This window comes from Pelecanus crispus, chromosome 26 (genome assembly GCF_030463565.1).
Source record: "Pelecanus crispus isolate bPelCri1 chromosome 26, bPelCri1.pri, whole genome shotgun sequence".
In the NCBI taxonomy this organism is placed as follows: domain Eukaryota; kingdom Metazoa; phylum Chordata; class Aves; order Pelecaniformes; family Pelecanidae; genus Pelecanus; species Pelecanus crispus.
This window is the reverse complement of record NC_134668.1, coordinates 2,246,031-2,265,180: the sequence shown is the minus strand read 5'-3', so window position 1 is coordinate 2,265,180 and position 19,150 is coordinate 2,246,031. Positions and strand designations below refer to the sequence as shown.

Here is a 19,150-nt window from a genome sequence, read left to right as displayed (position 1 = left end):
ACGAGCCCGGCTCCGGCTGCGGCCGCCGGCCCTGATTCCAGGTTTGCATCCTTGATTCCTTCATCTATTTGTCGATGCGCCGGTGCCATTTGGGGGAGGCGGAGGGGGACCGGGGGGGGGGGGCGGGTGGGAGGGGAGGGGTGGATACGGCGGGGTGCTGGGGGGCCGCAGCACCCCAGTCCTGCCACGGGCTGGGGAGGGCAGAGAGGAGGTGGGAGGGGAGGAAATGCAAGAGGCTGCACCCAAATAAATATATATATATATATGCATGTGTGTGTGTGTATATACATATATAGGCTTGGGGGGAAAAGCAGGGCGCAGCAGAGCATCTGCCCCATGCCAGGGGTGCTGGGTGCTCCCCCAGCGTCCATGTGCGGGGACGCCGCGGGCCGGGCAGTGGCAGCACCCACAAGGATGCCGCGGCACCGAGCACCCACAGGCTCCCTTCTCAGCAGAGTGGCCACCCCGGGGTGCCGGCGCGGACCATGATGGACCTGAAGGTGGACGAGGAGGAGGTGGACAGCGGGCAGCCGGTGAGCATCCAGGCCTTCGCCAGCAGCTCCACCCTCCACGGGCTCTCGCACATCTTCTCGTACGAGCGGCTGTCGCTGAAGCGCGTGTTCTGGGTGCTGTGCTTCCTGGGCTCGCTGGCGCTGCTCGCCCTCGTCTGCACCAACCGCATCCAGTACTACTTCCTCTACCCCCACGTCACCAAGCTGGACGAGGTGGCGGCCACCAGGCTCACCTTCCCCGCCGTCACCTTCTGCAACCTCAACGAGTTTCGTTTCAGCCGAGTGACCAAGAACGACCTGTACCACGCCGGCGAGCTCCTCGCCCTGCTCAATAACAGGTGGGTGCCGGTGCTTTGAGGTGGCCCCAGGTGACGTCTCCGTGTGCCAGGGCAGGCCGCCGCGCGCGGCCCCAGCCACCACACCAGCCCCGCACCATGCGGGGCAGCGAGTGCTGGAGAGGAGCACTCCATGACTGGCGTGGGCGGCATCTCCTTAGTCTCCGTGAGGAAGCAGATCCTGAGTTAGTTCAGCTCTGCAGCTGGATGCGGCCACTGTGCAGCAACACCGGCAGCCGGGAGCCACCAGGTCCTGCTGCTGCTCCTGGGTACATGGCTCCCACACTGGGCTGCCCTGGATGGAGCCGGCATGCACGGCTCCCATCCCCAGTGCGTGGCACATGCAAGGCCAGGGCCACCCTGGGATGCTTGCAGGGTGGATCCATCATGCACGGCTCCAAAACCAAGTCCTGGGTGCCCGACACATGCAGCGAGGCTGGGCATGCCAGCAGGTGAAGCTGCTGAGCACCATCCATGCACCAGGACCGGAGGCTGGTGCCATCCCTTGGGCTGTGGGACTCTGCGGTGGCAGGGTTCACGGGGAAGCCCCCCGCCCACCCTCCCCAGCCCATCCCCGTGGCTGTAGTGGCTCCTTGGTGCTGCCAAGCCGCTGCCGTGAGCCTGGTGCTGGCAGCAAGGCGCACTCCCTGCCCGTGCCTTTGGCAAGGGGCTTCACCGCTGCCCCCACTCATGCCCCAGAGAGGGGTTTGCAGCCACGAGAGCACAGGCTGAGACCTAGCACACCCAGCCCACGTCCCAGCGAGGCCACCGCCTGCAGCCGTGATGCCACCAAAGGCACGGGGCAGGCGGCTGGGCTGGTCTCAGCCATGGCCAGTGCTGTGGGAACAGCTCTGGGGCAAGCAGGACGAGTTTGGTACGTGGCCGCTGCCCAGCTTTTCCTCCTCGCCCATCCTCCTGCCACCTCTCATGTGCCTCTGCGCCACTTTGTGCTGTTGTACGCTCTGAAAACACCACGTGCAAAGTGCCTGGGACTTTGCTGAGCCTGCGCCAGGGTCAGGGCAGAAGTAGCTCGTGTGAAGCCCAAATGGCTTTCATCAGCAGGAGCAACCGCCACGGTCAGGCCTGAGATTCTGCCCGCTCTTTCCCCTAAGATACGAGATTCCAGACACCCAGACCGCTGATGAGAAGCAGCTGGAAATCCTGCAGGACAAGGCAAACTTCCGAAACTTCAAGCCCAAACCTTTCAACATGCTGGAGTTTTATGACCGGGCTGGCCATGACATCCGGGAGATGCTGCTGTCCTGCTTCTTCCGTGGGAGCAATGCACCCCCGAAGACTTCAAAGTGGTGAGTGCCCCCGCGGCCCCGGCCCGATGCCGTGTTTCCCCATGCAAGGAGGGTGTTTGTCTGCCCGTAGCCGGTCCCTGCCTCCTTTGAGCTTGGAAAGGACCAGCAGCATCTTCATTAAGGGGTTGTCAGGGGACGCCGCTGGGCTTTAGAGGTCCAGGTGCTCCCCAGGAGTGCGTGCTGCTCGGTGCAGCTACACAAGGTGCTCCCGCATGGGCAAAGCTGCCCGGGACCACTTGGGCTCTGCAAAGCAAGGTTGTGCATGCTGGGCTGGAAACCTCGCACTGGAAACTGCTGCACGGTGAGGAGGCAACAGTGGAAAAGAAGGGAGAGCCATGGTGATGGCCAGCGGGGAACCGAGGGAGCCCTGCAATCCCTCGGGAAACGCAGGTCCCGGTGGCACGGCACAGCGTTGTGCCCTGCCACGGAGGTTGCGTCTTGTACTGGTGCATGGCTCCAGCACACAATAAAGCCTTTATCCCCCCGCGGCTGCCTCTCCCTTGTCCAGCTGGGAATTAAACAGTGCTGGCTATTCGGGTGCTGCCTAATAAATTCGGCAGCCGGAGTGGCTGTTCCCAATCCAGCTCCAGCGTGGAGCGTGCGGCTCTGCGCTGTTGGGGTCCCCGTCCTCGTCCCCAGCCTAGAGATGTCCCACTCGCGTCCCACGCCGAGCGAGGACCAAGCTGCCGAGCACACCAAGGCACTGGCTGGGCGTCCGCGGAGCTGCTGCCCAGGTCCCGGCACAATTCGGGTGACTTTAATCATCTGCATTAAATTCCCTTGACAGGCTCTTTACATAGAGCAGTTCTCTGTTGTCAACCATCAGGCGTTTTATTTGTTAAATGGAGGCAAGTTCCAGCCCGGAGGGGGCTGGATCCTCTCCAGCCAGGGCTGGCGAGCGGGGCCGCGTCCCAGCCTGTGTGTGGCCACCGGCCGGTTTCGACACTGGGCTCTTCCCGGTGCACGGTCGTGTCTTCTGTGCCGAAGCATCCTCAGGGACCCTCATCCTGGCTCCCTACCTTTATGTGCCGGGGTGCAAATATGCTGCTCTCTGCATCCCCTCCAACTGGCAAAAGCAAAATAGAGTTGCAGCTGGTTTGTTATTCCTGCCTGGATTATTCCTTGCAAGCAGGTTGGGATGATTTAATGGATTTGATTAGAAAAAGCTGGCTCTGTGCTATATTTATGTTCCTCTTTGGATTCCCCTTGCAGCCTTGCACAGGCAGGTCAGTGTCTGGTGGGGCTGGGGCCGCTGCTGCCCGCACGTGGGGTCCCGGCAGCTGCCCCATCTTGCTGAGCTGTTTAGGCAACCTTTGCCCTGTGCCTGCGCGGGAGTCCCTGGGCTCGCAGAAGCTTTTAGAGGGCTTTGTTTGACAGGTTAATTCCTGCCGCCTTGCTGCTCCCTCCTCCCAGCTCGGACCGCGGCCGCCCAGGCCGAGCCATGCTCGGTGCTGCTCTGGGCTTGGGGGCACTGGTCAAGGCTGGTGGGTGCTGGGGACCATCACCCGGTGATGCACCATCATCCCCCCAGCCTGCACCGCCCCATGCAGGGGCTGTGTTCACCTCTGCATTTCGGGAAGCCCCTTGCACCATCCAGGCTGGTGGGATGCTCCGAGCAGGCGCTTTTGCGGTCGGTGCTGCCCCTCGCCTCTTGCTGCCATAGAGGAGATGCTGTGTCCGGAGAGGGGCCTTGCCAGGGAGGATTTTTGGGCTGCCCAGACCCCACAGGCTTGTGGAGGGAGCTGCCTGCATGCAGGCAGGGATGCATCTCAGTCCTCTCCCTGCGCCTGTCCCCTCCACAGCCATTTAACTTCAGTGCCGTGACCAGTGGGGAGAGCCGGGGGGCGATGGGGACAGCTGGGGGGTGAGCGGCTGCCCGGGCGACGCCGGCTGCATGCTGATGCTGGCCGGCGCAGGAGGCGACGGAAAAAGCCACGGCTCTGCCGCCAGCACCGCGGCCCCGACACGCCACGACTGCTGCGTTATCTGTCCCCGGCAGAAGGGAGGGCTCGGGGGAGACGCGGCGAATGCAAATGAGGGGCTGCCATAACCAAAATATCCGGGGTGACAATAAGGCAGCAGGAGCTGCCTCCTGCCCGCGTCCCCCCTCGCACTGCCGGGTGGTGGGAGAGCATCACCGGGGGGCAGCCGCAGCAGCCCGGGCCCTCCCAGCGCTGGGAACGCTGCCCGTGCGACCCCGTGATGCCCAGGAGCATCCCGAGGGGCGGTGGGCTGGGTCTCAGCCTCCTCCACGCCAGCGCACAGCATCACCCTGCAGCCAGGGCAGGATCCCCCAGCACACGGGGCTCGCGCCGGATGCCGTGGGGAAGCCCATCCTGGGATTATACGGGCGTTTCCCACCTCCGCTCTCATCCTGCGTCATCACCAGGCAGCACCAGGGGGTCCCTGGCATTGTTCATCCCCTTCTCTCTCCACCCACCCTGGCCGGTGCACCGAGGCGCTGGGTGCTCCCCAGCAGCAGCCGTGGGCAGTATGCAGGGATGCTCCAGGGACAGAAGTGGAGCTGACCGGGCTTGGCCTCATCCTGTACAGGGGATTGAACCCTCTAAGATGACCCAGGGGGAAACAGTTGGCCCACCCCAGCTCTGCCCTGGCTCTTCACAGCCCCTCCAGCACCGTGGAGGTGTCTGGCGTCCACCAAAGCTCCCCAGCTGCAGCGGTCCAGGATGGGGAGGAGGACAGACAGGGAGATGCAGCCGCCTCCTCTCCCCAGCCCCAAAATCCTGGTACTGCCTTAAAGCCCGGAGGGGCAAACGCAAGGCTGAGGGCACATCCTGACCCCTGAGGGCACGGCCCTGAGGGACACGGGCCGGGGATGTCCCCATCACCGGGGATGTCCCCAGAGCCTCGCAGCCACAGGGCCACGCGCGGGGTGGGCACGGGCGGCTGCCCCGTTCCCCTTTGTGGGGAAGGGGGAATTGCCCTCGCTGTTGCCTCCGTCTCAGGCCTGCGCTCCCCGACGCGCTCATTAGCAGCAGAGATCAATGTTTCACGCTTGCTACTTCATTATTTATAAGTTCGAGCCCTTGCTCCTCTGCGGGAACGCGCGGTCCCGCTGGCTCCCAGCTTGCATTTCCTCTCCCTCCCCACGCCAGCAAAGGGCCCCTGGAGCCCTGCTCATCCCCCGTGGATCTGCTCCTCACCCAGCAAGGGAAACTCCCAGGAGTCCTGTCTCTGGGCTCTAAACCCCATTAGTTTTCTTTCCATCCCAAGGAAAAAGGAGAAACCCAGAGGATAAGCCTTCTCTCCACGCCCCAGTACAGCCCGTGGGACAGGAATTGGGTCTGCCCCGTGTAAAATGGGCATTAGAGCTCGGGGTGATGCCCCATGCTTGTGGAGCCCCTTTTCGGGGGTCAGTGCAGCCAGGGGTGATGCGAGCAGCCACACCTGGCACGGTGCAAAGTGCATTTGCAGCTTTTTCTTCTCACACCCCGTGAGCCCGTCCTGGGGGAGAGCCACGTCCCCAACTCCTCGTCACCATCCTGCTTCAGGGCACCATGGCTGAGCCTGGCATGGGAGCGGAGAGCCCTGGGGCAGAGCACACGGGACACCCTCAATAAACTGCCGAGCATTGAGACCTCTGGATCATTTCCATGAGGCTCCAGGGCTGAGCTGGCACTGGGAAGAATTGAGTTTGACATGGAGATCATGCTGCTGCCTTTTGCATTGGATTCTGCATCCTCTGCCCTGGAAATACCGAGTGCATGGAGGAAGAGCAAGGGAGGGAACAGAAAAGGTCTGGAGCAGCCCCAGCAAAGCCTGACCACACTCTTCCTCCTTCCTCCCATCTCCGGAGCAATGCAGGAGCTGCTGTGATGGAGAATGGATCCAGCAGCGTCTTATTGTAGCCCACTGCACCCCATTGCACCCTGCTGAGCTTCCCCCCCACCCTTCTGAACCCCACTGCACCTTGGTGAACCCCACTGGGCCCCACCAGATCCCGCTGTGCCCCCGTACCCTGCTAAACCCCAATGCACGCCCCTCTGCACCCCCAAAGGCTCTCTGCACCCCTCTGAAACCCCCTGCTTAGCCCACCTCACCCAGCTGGGGTGTGTTGGGAGTCAGCTCCTGCCACCCCAGGAGCACCGGGGCTTTTCCCCCTGCAAAAACCCTCGTGTCACTCAAACCTGCCCTGTTGGTGGGTGCCGGGGTGTCCTCCAGCACCCGGGGGACCTCGGAGGGAGGGGTGCAATGGGGCACGCTCAGGCTGCTGCTCGCAGGGTGCTCAGCCAGGGGATGCTGCTGGTCTCCCTGCTCTATCTCGACCCTCAGCCCCACGGGACCCCCAGTACCCACTGGGGGAACCTGGGTGTCCGGCCCACGGCACCCCATGGCCCTGCGTGGAGCTGCAGCAGTCACAAGCCCAGGACCCCCACGGTGAGCGGAGCTCCCCCGCGGCGCAGTGTTAGTGGATAATCATAGAGCCGGAGTGAGAAGCATCTCCAACACAGCTGGAGAGACCGGGCGCGGGAATTACCGATACCCAGATATTTCCTGGAGCTTTAGACAGTTAATAGGCAAACGGCATGGGCCCATCTGGCTCTGGAAAAACAACTGGGGGCCACGCGTGGGTGGCAGGGACAGCCACTGGCCCCAAATAGCGTCGTCCTCCTGCAGCTCCCACCACGGTGCCTGACGGAGCCGGCGTGTTTACAAATTCTGTAAGACATTCAAGTGATTTATGTAAATCACTTTTTAAAGCGGCACATGGGCTCCTAAATAACTTATAAGCATTTGAAACTGCTCGCACATATCTGTTATTTCTAAGTGGCGATTCACCTCCCGCATCCCAGCGGTTCTCCCCAGCGCCCGGCCGTGCCATCCCCACCTGCATCATCTGCAAACTCCCGACCGGGCTCAGCCTCCGCGTCGGCCTCTCTCTGCTGTTGAACAGCAGCACCATTTGACCCCAGAGGTTGCATCATTTTCCAGACGAACGAAGCAAGCCCTGTGGGACATGGGCTGCCTGGTGCAAAATAATTGGAGGTGATGGAGCAGAGGAGCAGCCACCGCACGGGACCGCAGCCGTTCGCTGGCGGTGACTCGGCTCTCCCGGGAAGCACAGCGGGTCAGGAGCGCCCCGACTCTGTCGGTTCACCTGCAGCTCAGAGACTTTCAAGTATCACAGTATTTTGCTCAAAGCAAATCGCCCAGAAAGCAGCCGTGAGCCGTTTAGCCCTCGGGCATGGAGCAGAGACGCTGGCAAGCATTGCTCCTCAGCTGCCTCCTTTTCCCAGCTTCATCCAAGCTTTTCCAGCCATGGCCGCTCCTGGGGTGCAGGCAGAAGGATTGGGGATCCCTCAGCTGCTCGTGGCTTTGCTCACCCCATGCTGCCGCTAACGTGGAGATGGCAACTCCTGTTCGAAGCCAGTTGCATTTCACACACATTCTGCAGCGGAACAGCGATGTCGCGGTGCAACCCTGGCGCCGTCGCTGCATGGGAGCTGTGCCACTGAATCCGCCACGATCTTGGCCGAGCCGGCACAGGAGAGGGTCAGGAACAAGCGGGCTGAGGACATCGGTGCTGGGCATGGCACGGCGGGAGGCCGACGTGTGCCTGTGCCTCACAGCAGCTTCATTAGCAGCTCCGCAACAGAGCAGGTGAATCATTTAGCGCCTCGAACCTCTAAGCACTGAACAGCACCGCTCCTGCCCGCCCCAGCAGGCGATTAGGAAAGGAGAGAGAAGGACAGGCAGGATCAGGCCCAGCCAGGGGTCATTTAGCCCCTGGCCCTGCCCAGGGCCAACATCCAGCCCCAGCAGCGTGCACAGCCATGCCCAGGGCGCGTAGCGGCACACCCCACGGCGGCGTGCACACCCAAAACACTTTGCACGCCCCGACGTGTCGTGCCAAGAGCTCGGAGTGGCTCAGGTGCACCTCAGGCCATCCGCGCTCCTCTTGCGATGCCTTTGCACATAAAGAGTCATTAAAAAATGAATTATTAATTATTATTAATAATCTTTAATGGCATCTGTGGCTGCTGGAAGAGATGAGGAGGCTTTCGAGTGCTATCTGGCCGCAACGGAGGCAAGGATGCCCCAGCCGCGGACGGGTACCCTGGCCACACGTGCCCCACGGACACTGGCCCCGAGGGAGCCGCAGGCTGGAAACGCAGCCCTGGACCACCACCAGCGCATGGTATTTCTCCAAATTGTTTCCCCTTAATCTCCCCTCGGTCTTTATCCAAGACCCAGGCTGAGCAGCAGCGAGGCACACGGCGCCTTTGCCGCCTGTGGGCATTTCAAAGAACCTGCCCAGGAAACCTGGCACCATTTTCCTTCTCTCCCCCCGGTACCAAGAGGGGAGAAACCGGGACAGAGGGGGGCAGGTCCCCCCGAGCATGTGGGGCCACGCAGGAGGCAGAGATCTCCACAGGGAGATCCGGGAAATTAACTGTCTTGCGGCCTTTTGCCTCGGTTTTAATTTATCTGGCTTTTTATAGACGCCTTTGTTTTATCGCCTGCAGAGAGTTTGGCCGGAGCCGGGGCTCTCTAAGCAGCAGGCATCACTGCAATTCCTGCAACAACCATGACTCAAGAAGCTCCTCTCCGTCTCAGGCTCTTATTTATTTATACAGGCCCCAACACTTGGATATTATAGCCTTTCATTTATTTTTGTTGACTACTTTTTTTTTTTCCCCTGTACGGAGGGTTTGGTGCGTTTGCATCCAGGCTCTTACTGTAAGGACGGAGACGGGCCACGGGACGGCGCTGGGGCAGGGCGCTTCCCACTCACCCTTCGGTTTATCACGGATTTTAAGCCCCCTCCCTGCTCCTTGCTGTCCCGGCAGCCTCATGGCCCAGTAAAGCAACAGGGAGACCCATCGAGCAGCAGCACGCCGGGGCTGCGTAACCACCCTGCTTGGATTGGATTAGATTTGAAAACCGTGATGCGTGCAGAGCCAGAGTGAGCAAACACAGCAAGAAAACCAGACGGGAATACAATTTTTTCCCCCCCACCAATAAAACCATCGGCTTGAATCTACTTGCACGAACTGTCTAAGCAATCGTGAAGGATGTCGGAAAAAATTGCAGCCTGCTTATGGGTAATTCATGATCGGCAGGAAACATGGAAAGGCATTGGGATAAGCGTCCACACAGAATAATCCCAGCCGCCCAGGAATTAGCAGCACCTCAACAGTATCCTCCGCATCCCGGCAGGGCAGGAGCCGGCACAGTCCCAGTGATCCTCCACGGCACAAAGGGCCACCACCAATGGTTAAATCACCCGGAAAGCTCTTGGCATTACAAACCGTTTCAATTATAGGAGCGTAACTAGATCCCCAGCAAGAAGGATAAGGTGGCTGTGGGAATCATCGCCGTGGATGCACGGCGAAGGGCCCAGCTGCAGGTACCTGCTCGACCGCCCGCAGAGCTGCGGGGTCCCAGCTGAGCCCCCCGGAGAGCCCGAGCCAGCGGGGCTGCAGGTGGCCTCTGCGCCCGGGGCAGCAGCACCGGCAACCGTCTGGGCTGGCTGGGAAATGCTCAGCAACACTGGCCCAGGGAAGCTTTGAAAAATTAATGGAGTTTAAATGGAAGCGTTTGGAGAGGAGATAAGGCTCATCTGATATGAAATCATATGGAACAACGGGAGCCAGGGAGGCCCCGGGTCCATAATGAAGTCCACTTAGCGCATTACTCACCATAATGTGCTTTTTATTAAAGTCCTGTGCTGCAGTTGCTGGGTCCGCAGCCGATAACCCGGGGCAGGACGGCACAGGGACCTGGAGCACCCAGCCCCTCCACCCCGAGTCCTGCCACCAAAAGCAGCCGGGCCGGAGTGCGCCAGCCCTGCACGGTCCCCAAAAGGGACCTTTGGTTTCTCATCTCCCACGCGACCAGGGACAGGGCTCCCGCATCACCCAGTGCCGCAGCATCACCGGTCCCCGCAGCTGGGCTGCCTGGGCCTGCAGGGACAGGGTGGAGAGGAGGCGGAGGTGGGGAATAATACAGAGGAAAAACTCCTTCTTAATCATCAATTTTTCTGCATTAGAATGTGACATGCTAATCCACTGTGAAGCGTCTAATCTGGGGGATAAAGGGCCGGATAACACAAGCTGCGCCCGGCTTGGCTGGCGGAGCGAGCAGAGGCAAGGTGGCAGCATCTGATAAGGGATGGCAGGATTAGTCCCGGCAGAGATCCCGGCCGCCCGGGCAATCCCACCTTGCTTGGCTGCCCCGACTCTGCCTCTCAGCAGGGTCGGGGAGGGGACCTGCGGCCGCGGAGCCATCCCAAAGCAGCTCATCGCTGCCCAGAGCGACAGCGGAGGCACTGCGGGTGCCACCACTGACATCTTGGCAGCTCTGGGAGCTGCAGAGCACCTTCATGGTCCGAGGCACATCGCAAACCTGATTTTTCTCCCCTCCAATGCAATGCACCCAACTGCGTCACGGGAGCAAGACAGCCCGGCTGCAGGGAGCCCAGCTGCCCCATCAAATATCCATCCCCCAAGTCCTGCTCCTGGCTGCTGTGGGGTTGCATCCCATCTCATCCCTTCCCACCGGTCAGCTCCGACCTCCGGGCATGCCCAGGGACGATGCAGGCAGCTGGGCCCTGGCTCAGCTGGTCCTTGGCTTGGACGGGCAGCGCCCCGTTACAAAACGAGTGGGTCCAGCTCCCAGGGCGCGTTCTGCGACAGCCTCCCCAGGGCCGGGCTGGCGCTCGCAGGCCTGGGATAACAGAGCTTGCAATGTTGTTTTCTCCTCGCCTCCTCGGGGATTGGTTTATCTCTATGAATAACTCCATCCCAGCTTTGATCTCCTCTGCCATTAAAGCGTGACAGGCTGTGAAATGTGCTGTTGCTGCCGTCAAATCCCCCTCCTGCTTCCCCCCCCGCCGCCTCCGTGCTCCCCCGCTCCGGGGAACCTCCTTTCCCAGGCCCATGATGAGCTGCAAAGCAGTGAGCGGGGCCAAACCGCCCCAGGACAGTGGCCAAACACTATGCCAAAGCCAGGAAAAACCAGGCTCCTTCCACCATCCTGCATCCCTCGCTGCGGCAGGGAGGAGGGCATCGAGCATCCCTGGTCCCCAGCGGTGGGTCGGGGTGTGGCGGCATCATCCCAGCACGCGCCGCCACGGGGGCTGATGTCACGGCTAATTATAGCATCCCCGTCCCTCTCCCCCGGCAAAGCTTTACCTGAGAGAGGGTAAAAATAACTCCTGGCGAGGGAGGAGCTGGAACAAGCCCAAGGACTCCTCCAGCATCTCCAAAACTTGCACAAACCAGGACAGCACCACCCTGCCTGCAACATGGGGACACGGCCACAGTTTGTCCCCAGCCGTGGGGTCAGGACACGCACCCCTGAGTGCTGGTGCCACCATGCTCCAGGCTGCAACCGTCCCCGGTCACCTTCACCCCGGCTCGAGTGTCAGCTCTGGGACAGGCGGTGGTAACCGGAGCCGGGGCAGCGCTCATCCTCGCCGCCCCGCATGGCTGCTGGGAACCGGCCCCGGCACTCTCCACAAGCTGTTTAAGCCAAGCAAGGCAGGTTAATGGCCCCAGCAGATGATGGAGTGTTTTCATTACAGCATCTCCCGCTCCCTGCTGCAATTGCTCCCAAGAAGACACATTAAACCTCCCCATGCCATGGAATCGGATCAGCCCCTCGCTCACACCATCAGGGACCGTCCCACGGGGCTGCGGGCAGCACCGCTCACCTGCCAATGCCCTGCCAGGGCTAAACAACCCCTTCGGGCTTCTTTTCCATTTTCCTTCTTCTCCTCTCCCTCATACAGAAACTCCCCATCCCAGAGCTGGGGAACACAAGAAATCCTACCCTGACCTCAGCCAGCTCATACCTGCTCACTCCCTGCAAAAAGCATCCTCTAGCACCAGTCTGTGTGTGATCAGCCCAGCTTGCGCCCAGCTTGCGCCCAGCTTGCGCCCAGCTTGCGCCCAGCAGGCTGAGCCAGCCTGATGCCCCCAACCCCCTCCCAGGTGCAGCCCTGATGCCTTTATACCCAGCCCTGCCCACGGTGCAGCTGCAGCTCGGCTCCATCAAAGGCAAAGGGGGGGATGTGACCTGCTCCCCATGGCAAGGTGACTCCCAGCCACCCAATCTGCTGCCCTGATCCCATTTCCCAGGACGAGTTTCCAGCTCAGACTCCCTGGGTTGCTCCCAAAAGGCACGACCTTGCTCTTGGCTTTATGAAATTTCATCCTGTGGCTCTGGCGCTCGTCCCCAAGGTCACCCACCCTTTCTCCCAGGTGCTGACAGCATCCCCAGCTTTGTGGCGGCTGCCAGCGTCCCTCTTCCACAAGGGCCCTATTGGGAATATTGAGCTTGGGGAGCGCCAGGACAGCCCCTCGAGGGACAACCTGCAGTCACATCATCGGTCACCACCTTGGCTGAGCCTGCCCTGGCAGGGATCCCCAGTGCACGCCCTGCCCGTTACACTGGTGTCACTTGCTGAGGAGGAGCAGATAACTTTGCACTCGTATCAGAGCAGATTTGTACAAGTTTCCCGGTTGCATTTGTTCACTCGGTTTGGTGGTGTGCATGTCCGCGAGCTGGGACATGCTCAGGGACTCGGGGCCCCCCAGTGCATGTGGGGACGGAGGCACAGCAGCTGAATCAGCGGGCCGGGGCGTGCTCATCGCACCCGGGCATCGGTCAAAGCCTCCCGTCCAGCTCTTGCGCATCAAAGCGGTGCCGTATTTAGATGCTCCCCTTCCCCTTGGGCTGGCCATGGCGGCTGCAATGCTGGGATGGGGCTGGAGATTGCTCTGTGGTCGCATCGGATGCTTTTATGAAGTGCTGAGTGCAGGAAAAAAGCAAACCGCAAGAAGGGGCTGTGCTGCTGCAGGGCTGCAGAGAGGAGACGTCTTTGCTCCCAGCAGCCAGCCCGGCCGCTGGCTCCATCCCACCACCCCACGTCAGGGCTGCGTCCCCAGGACCCCCAGCCCCAGCCGGCTCAGCAGCGCGAGGCCCAGATGCCGTCCCCGGGGGAAGCGGTGGTTCCCCGTGCCCCGTGGGGACCCAGCGCACGAGGTGACGTGACGCACCGTGCACTGGCTGGGCTCTGCAGGAGGAATCGTCACCCGAACCATGGCAGCGCCCAAATCCTGCCAAAACCAGCCCTGGCTTGGAGGAGGACAGACCTCGGATCGCCTTTGCCAGATGCTCCCGTGCACATGCTGCTGCCCCGCGGCACGGGGAGACGAGCCCGCAGGAATGGGTGCTGCCAGGGCAGGACGAGCGCCGCGAGAGCTTGGGGACAGCACAGCATCCTTCCGCCCTCGCTGGCACCACCTGGGCGGGCGCTGCAGGACGGTGTCACAGGCATTTTGGGAAAACCTCTGGCTCCGGCTGCCCTGATGAAGAGCCCAGAGAGCCTGGCATATGGTGGCTCTGGAAACAGCGTGGCACCCGCCGGGGAGGGCCTGGCTGGAGCAGCCGGTCGGGCTGCCAGGGCCGTGCTGCCCGCAGTGAGGATGGACGACACGGCGTGGGTACGCAGCCCGCCGGGTGCCTGCGCACACCCACGCACGCCCGTGTTCGCCGGACCTGGCAGCCCCTCGGGCCCCCCAGGCAGCACCGGGAGCTCCCAACGCATCGGTGCTTCTGGAGCTGGCGACGTCTCCGCTCTGTCCTGCCAGCCGCAGCCGGCCGGTCCCGGGGGACCTGGGGAGCCCGCAGAACCGCCCCTCGCTCCTCCTCTCCTCCTCCCTGCTCCTGATATACCCTCCTCTCTCTGTCCCCTCTGAGCATCCCTCTGCTCCTCTCCCTCACTCCCGCTCGCCTCTCGCTCCTTTTCCCTTCTCCGTTTCTCTTCTCTGAACTTGCCCCTTCCTCCATCCCTGCTCTCCCCCAGCCCCTCTCACCCACACCCTGAGGAACCAACCCACCATCGAAGACCCCCAGGCTGGGGCGGGGGGGGGGCCAGGACCCCCACGTCAGAGCTGGGACCTCCACGCTGCAGCTGAGACCCCCACGCTGGACAATGCCTCTCCAGATATTCTGCACCATCTCCTTCTCCAGTGAGGAAGGACCAAGAGATGCTGCAGCCACCGGAAGGGGTGAGGACGGAGCAGACGAGTTCCTCTATGGGCAGGAGGAGGATGAAGAGGAGGAGGAGGATGCAGGGGCAGCCACGGACATTGTGGCCTTTGCCAGCAGCTGCACGCTGCACGGGCTGAGCCACATCTTCGTAGAGGGCAGCCTGGGCGCTCGGCAGGTGCTCTGGGCGCTGGCCTTCCTCCTCTCCCTCTCCGTCTTCCTCTACCAGGTGGCCGACCGCATCGTCTACTACCTGGAGTACCACCACGTCACGCTGCTCAGCGAGGAGGACAGCCCCGAGATGACCTTCCCCGCTGTCACCTTCTGCAACATCAACCGTGTGCGGGTCTCACAGCTCAGCCATGAGGACCTGCTCTACCTGGCCCCCCTGGTCAACTACGAGCCCGGGTTGGAGCTGGGCTTTGCCCCGGCCCAGCCTGGCCCCGGGGATGAGGATGAGCCCCTAAATTTGTACAGGTTTTTTAACCGCACTTGCCACCAGCTGGAGGACATGCTGCTGAGCTGCAGCTACCGGGGCGAGCAGTGCGGCCCCAGCGACTTCATGGCGGTGAGTAGCCCCAGGGCGGCCAGGCACGGGGAGCAGCTCTGGCCGGCATCGTGTCGGATGAGGCACAGCGGGCAACGCTGTCCTTGCCAGCCTGTGCAAGGACAGGCTGATATTTCAGCCCCATCCACCAGCACCTGGGCATCTCGCTGGAGCTGGGGATGGCACCGGCTGCGGAGACCCGCTGGCGGGACAGGGACAGCCGCCCCAGAGCTGTGCTTGCAGAGGAGGTGGCTGGCACCTCTGTCCCGGCATCACCACCGCCTGCGGGGCACCGTGCGGTCTGCAGCCCACCGGCCTCGCTTGCCCCTTGCCCGGGCTGGCAGCAGCTCAGCGGCATGGAGACGTGCCGGCTGCCGGAGGTGTTAGCTGGAACGGCCGAGGAGGGATGGGGGGGTTCAGGATTCTGTCCAGCCCCATCCGCTGCAGGGACGCAGGAGGGCTTGGAGGAGGCACTGGTGCAGGCGCAGGGCTCAGTGCCGACGTCTCAGGGAGCTGGGGCTGCCGTGGGGTCTGTGGGGTCGAGGTGCTGTAAATCTGCAAAGTGTCTCCTCCGAGTCCATGCGGTCCCTGTGCCTTGGTGGGGAACGTCTCCTCCTCTACTGGGGCAAAGATAGGCAGTTCCAACAGTGCGAGACACCCGGTAGGGCAGGAGCCTGGGTCAGATCGTACCCCCAGGCTGGGGACGGCAGTTTCGGGGCCGGTGGTGCCCTCCTGGCTCCATGCTGCGGTGTCGGCAGCAGTTTGGCGCTGGCAGAGGGGCCCCAGCCTCAGCCCCATGTCCTCTCGTGCAGGTCTTCACGCGCTACGGGAAGTGCTACACCTTCAACGCGGGGCAGGACGGGAAGCCCCGGCTCATCACCATGAAGGGGGGCACCGGCAACGGCCTGGAGATCATGCTGGACATTCAGCAGGACGAGTACCTGCCAGTGTGGGGCGAAACAGGTAACCACCGCCCCAGCGGCTCTGCCGGCAGGTCCGCTCAGCCACCAGCAGCTCCCGGGGTGCTTCCCAGCCCCTTCCCGGCTCCCCACGCCACGGGTCCACATCCCTCAGGCTCCATCCTCTTCCCTCCTTCCATTTCTCATCACTTCGGGTCCTTTTCTTTCCTTTTTCCTCCTTGTCTTTGCTCTTCGCCATGGCAACTCCCCATCGGTTTAGACAAGCAGCCATCACTTGTTTATAAATAGAGGCAAACACTTTCCCTGCCGCTCTCCCCGGCTGCTGGAGCAGGAGGGTCAGAGGCGGAGGGGACAAGGACTTGGCGTAGCAAACAGATGGACAGATGGATGGACACGTGAAGGAAAGAATTTGCCCAGGGGAAGCGTGGGAGACAGGAGAAGTTTTGGTCCCTCTTGCAGCAGGGCTCGGCGCAGCCCTGCAGAGCGGGGTGCAGTGCCATGCTCACCCCACTTCTCTCTGCCGCAGACGAGACCTCGTTCGAAGCCGGGATCAAGGTGCAGATCCACAGCCAGGACGAGCCCCCACTGATCGACCAGCTGGGCTTCGGGGTGGCACCCGGCTTCCAGACCTTCGTGTCCTGCCAGGAGCAGCGGGTAGGGACTGGGGGGGTCTGGGATGCTCCCTCCCACCCTGCGCTGCGGACTAGACCTGCTGTGGGACGCTGAGCCGCCTCCCCGTGCCCCTGTCCCCTGCCCCCATGTCTGGCGAAGAGGGGGAGCTGGCCCTGGGGACCGATGCAGCGAGGGTGTCTGTCCCCCCGCCACGCTGGGGGCCGGTGGGCTTCTCTCCTCACTCCTGGCTTCTGCCCCCTCCCAGCTCATCTACCTGCCGCCTCCCTGGGGCGACTGCAAGGCCGTGGTGGGCGACTCGGAGTTTTACGACACCTACAGCATCACCGCCTGCCGCATCGACTGCGAGACCCGCTACCTGGTGGAGAACTGCAACTGCCGCATGGTGCACATGCCAGGTGAGCCCTGCGCGCGGCAGGGTCCGGCTCCCGCCGGGCTCAGCCCACCGACGCGTTCCCACTGGGAAAACCTGCTTTCTCTCTCCTCCAGGCGATGCCCCTTACTGCACCCCGGAGCAGTACAAGGAGTGCGCGGATCCGGCTTTAGGTGAGTCTGCCTGGCCCTGTGGGACTGAGCTGTGGGTGTTGGGTTTCTCCACCTCTCCACCTCCCTCTCTCCCTGCCCAGATTTCCTGGTGGAGAAGGACAACGAGTACTGCGTCTGCGAGATGCCCTGCAACGTGACCCGCTACGGCAAAGAGCTCTCCATGGTGAAGATCCCCAGCAAGGCCTCTGCCAAGTACCTGGCCAAGAAGTACAACAAGTCGGAGCAGTACATCGGGTAATGTGCTGCGGCCATGGCGATGGGGCGGCATCTTGTTCCTCCATCCCAAACCTCAGCCTGATGCCACTAATGTCCTGCACAGGGAGAACATCCTGGTGCTGGATATCTTCTTTGAAGCCCTGAACTACGAGACGATCGAGCAGAAGAAGGCGTACGAGGTGGCCGGCTTGCTGGGTAAGTGTTGGTGGCTGTGCCGGGGTGCCTGCGGCAGCACCCAGCCGGCATCCTCCAGCAAGGTGGTCTCATGTTGGCCCCGTGCACCACGGCCCTGTCCCGAGGCACCGGGATGTGCCAGCAGCGTGGATGCAGAGCGGGGCACCCCGCTGCCATGGCGAGGCACCAGTCACAGCGGTGACGAGTTCTGCCCTTTCTCTGCTCCCTCTGCCACTGGGCACCGGACTCGTGCCACTCTGATGGCTTCCATCTCCTCCGCAGGTGACATCGGAGGGCAGATGGGTCTGTTCATTGGGGCCAGTATCCTCACAGTACTGGAGCTGTTCGACTACGCCTACGAGGTGAGTGTCTCTGCCGTCCCACGGCTGCCAGGGGTCCCAGGTTATCCCGGAGCACTGAAACGCTCATGTGGGACATGGGGAAGAGCCGCCCATGAGCCCCCACGGTACTGAAATCTGGCTCTGGCAGGTGATAAAGCACCGGCTGTGCCGGCGGGGCAAGTGCCGCAAGAACCACAAGAGGAACAACACGGACAAGGGCGTCACGCTGAGCATGGACGACGTGAAACGCCATGTAAGTTTCGGGCATGCCATGGGAGCTGCTGGTGCCCTCTTGCAGCTTGGAGGCTGCCCTGGATGCAGGGGGGGGGTCACCATTTGGGGGAGTGCTTGGGAAAGGAGCAGAGGCACCAGGCAGAGATGCTGTGAGGAGACCGGACTCACTTTCTGCGGGGGTCTGGGTGAAACCAGTGACCCCAGCATCCCGTGCATCTTCTGCCCCACAGAATCCCTGTGAAAGCATACGGGGCCACCCAGCAGGCATGACGTACGCAGCCAACATCCTACCTCATCACCCGGCCCGGGGCACCTTTGAGGACTTCACCTGCTAACCGACATCTGGATGTACAACCTGAGCTACCAAAGCCCTCCGGAGAGCTGCCCTTCTCCCTGCGAGTGCCAGTGGAGAGACACATCTAGGGGACCTTGCTCCTCGCCACGGTGGGACACGGACAAGAGCGACGGCCTCGGATTTCGGGGCAGGCGGTCGGGTCTGGTCATGCTCGAACCCGGCGCGCAGCCCCCGCGGCGGCTGCTCCGCGCCTGCCCCGCTAGTTCAGAGACTCGAGGACGCTCCAGCCCGGCCATCCTCGCGGCGCGGGGAGCGACACGCACAGCGGGCTGGGGCACGGGCCTGCCCCGTCTCCTCCCCTCGGCTCCCCTCGGCCTTTTTAACTAGAAACCCAGAAGCCAAGAAGAAGCAGCCATTGGGCCGCAGAGTCTCCATCCACAGCCCTGTCCGTCTGTCCGTCCATTGTCTCCATGCCCATCCTGTTCCAACTCCTTGGCCGGTGCTTGCTGGGACCCCCGTGCCCGGCAGGAGGGATTGTCGAGGAGCCCCACGGCACGCACGGCAGCGGGTTCGGCAGTCCCAGGAGAGCCTCGCTGTCCCCTGGGACCGTGGTGGCCCGTGGCCCGCCCTCGCCCGGGCACTCCTGGCCACTCCATGCGCATGAAGACGGGGCACCTCCGCCTCTCCGAAACGTCTTCCTCGGCACCCTGCCCCAGGAACGGTGGTGCCCAGCCACCGAGCTCGCTGGCTGGCCACGAGCACCAGAGGGGACTCGGCCAGGGGCTGCCACCTCGGTACTGAAGACCCCGCCGCCCGGGCACTCTCCCTCGGCCGTGTCAGGTCGGGCGACAGTGTGGTCTCCCTGCCCGTCTCTCCTGGGCTCCGTGCAGCCTGGCCAGCCCCAGCCCTGCCCCGCAGTCCCTCCTGTCCCCAGGGAACCTGGGGCTACCCCGTGCAGCCCCCAGAAACAGCCATCCTTGGGGAGAAAGGCAGAAGGAAAACTCCTGGCCCCCATTTTGACTGCAGCCACGGGCCCGGCTCGGCCAAGGGCACCACGAGGGACAGCCCCTTG

The 19,150-nt window shown here is 62.5% G+C and overlaps 1 protein-coding gene across 2 annotated transcripts; it reads left to right on the top strand.

The window, feature by feature from the left end:
• The first annotated feature begins 488 nt into the window (after nucleotides 1-488).
• ASIC1 (acid sensing ion channel subunit 1) lies at nucleotides 489-18,118 on the top strand. Of its 2 annotated transcripts, XM_075724997.1 has the most exons (12): nucleotides 489-850; nucleotides 1,960-2,064; nucleotides 14,653-14,743; nucleotides 15,535-15,685; nucleotides 16,169-16,296; nucleotides 16,520-16,670; nucleotides 16,762-16,818; nucleotides 16,899-17,052; nucleotides 17,138-17,229; nucleotides 17,491-17,570; nucleotides 17,698-17,802; nucleotides 18,014-18,118. In XM_075724997.1, the coding sequence occupies exons 1-12, from the start codon at nucleotides 489-491 to the stop codon at nucleotides 18,116-18,118; spliced, it is 1,581 nt and encodes a 526-aa protein (XP_075581112.1). The 2 variants fall into 2 exon arrangements, with proteins under 2 accessions (XP_075581112.1, XP_075581114.1); XM_075724999.1 differs by lacking the exons at nucleotides 489-850; nucleotides 1,960-2,064; nucleotides 14,653-14,743 and adding an exon at nucleotides 5,894-5,911.
• Nucleotides 18,119-19,150: the final 1,032 nt, after the last annotated feature.

Bases quoted from the DNA above. Each gene is read 5' to 3' on its own strand.
- ASIC1 (XM_075724997.1), top strand. From the start codon at position 489: ATGGACCTGAAGGTGGACGAGGAGGAGGTGGACAGCGGGCAGCCGGTG. The intron at 17,053-17,137 runs GTAATGTGCTGC...TGTCCTGCACAG, and splicing joins AAGTCGGAGCAGTACATCGG to GGAGAACATCCTGGTGCTGG. The intron at 17,571-17,697 runs GTGAGTGTCTCT...TGGCTCTGGCAG, and splicing joins TGTTCGACTACGCCTACGAG to GTGATAAAGCACCGGCTGTG.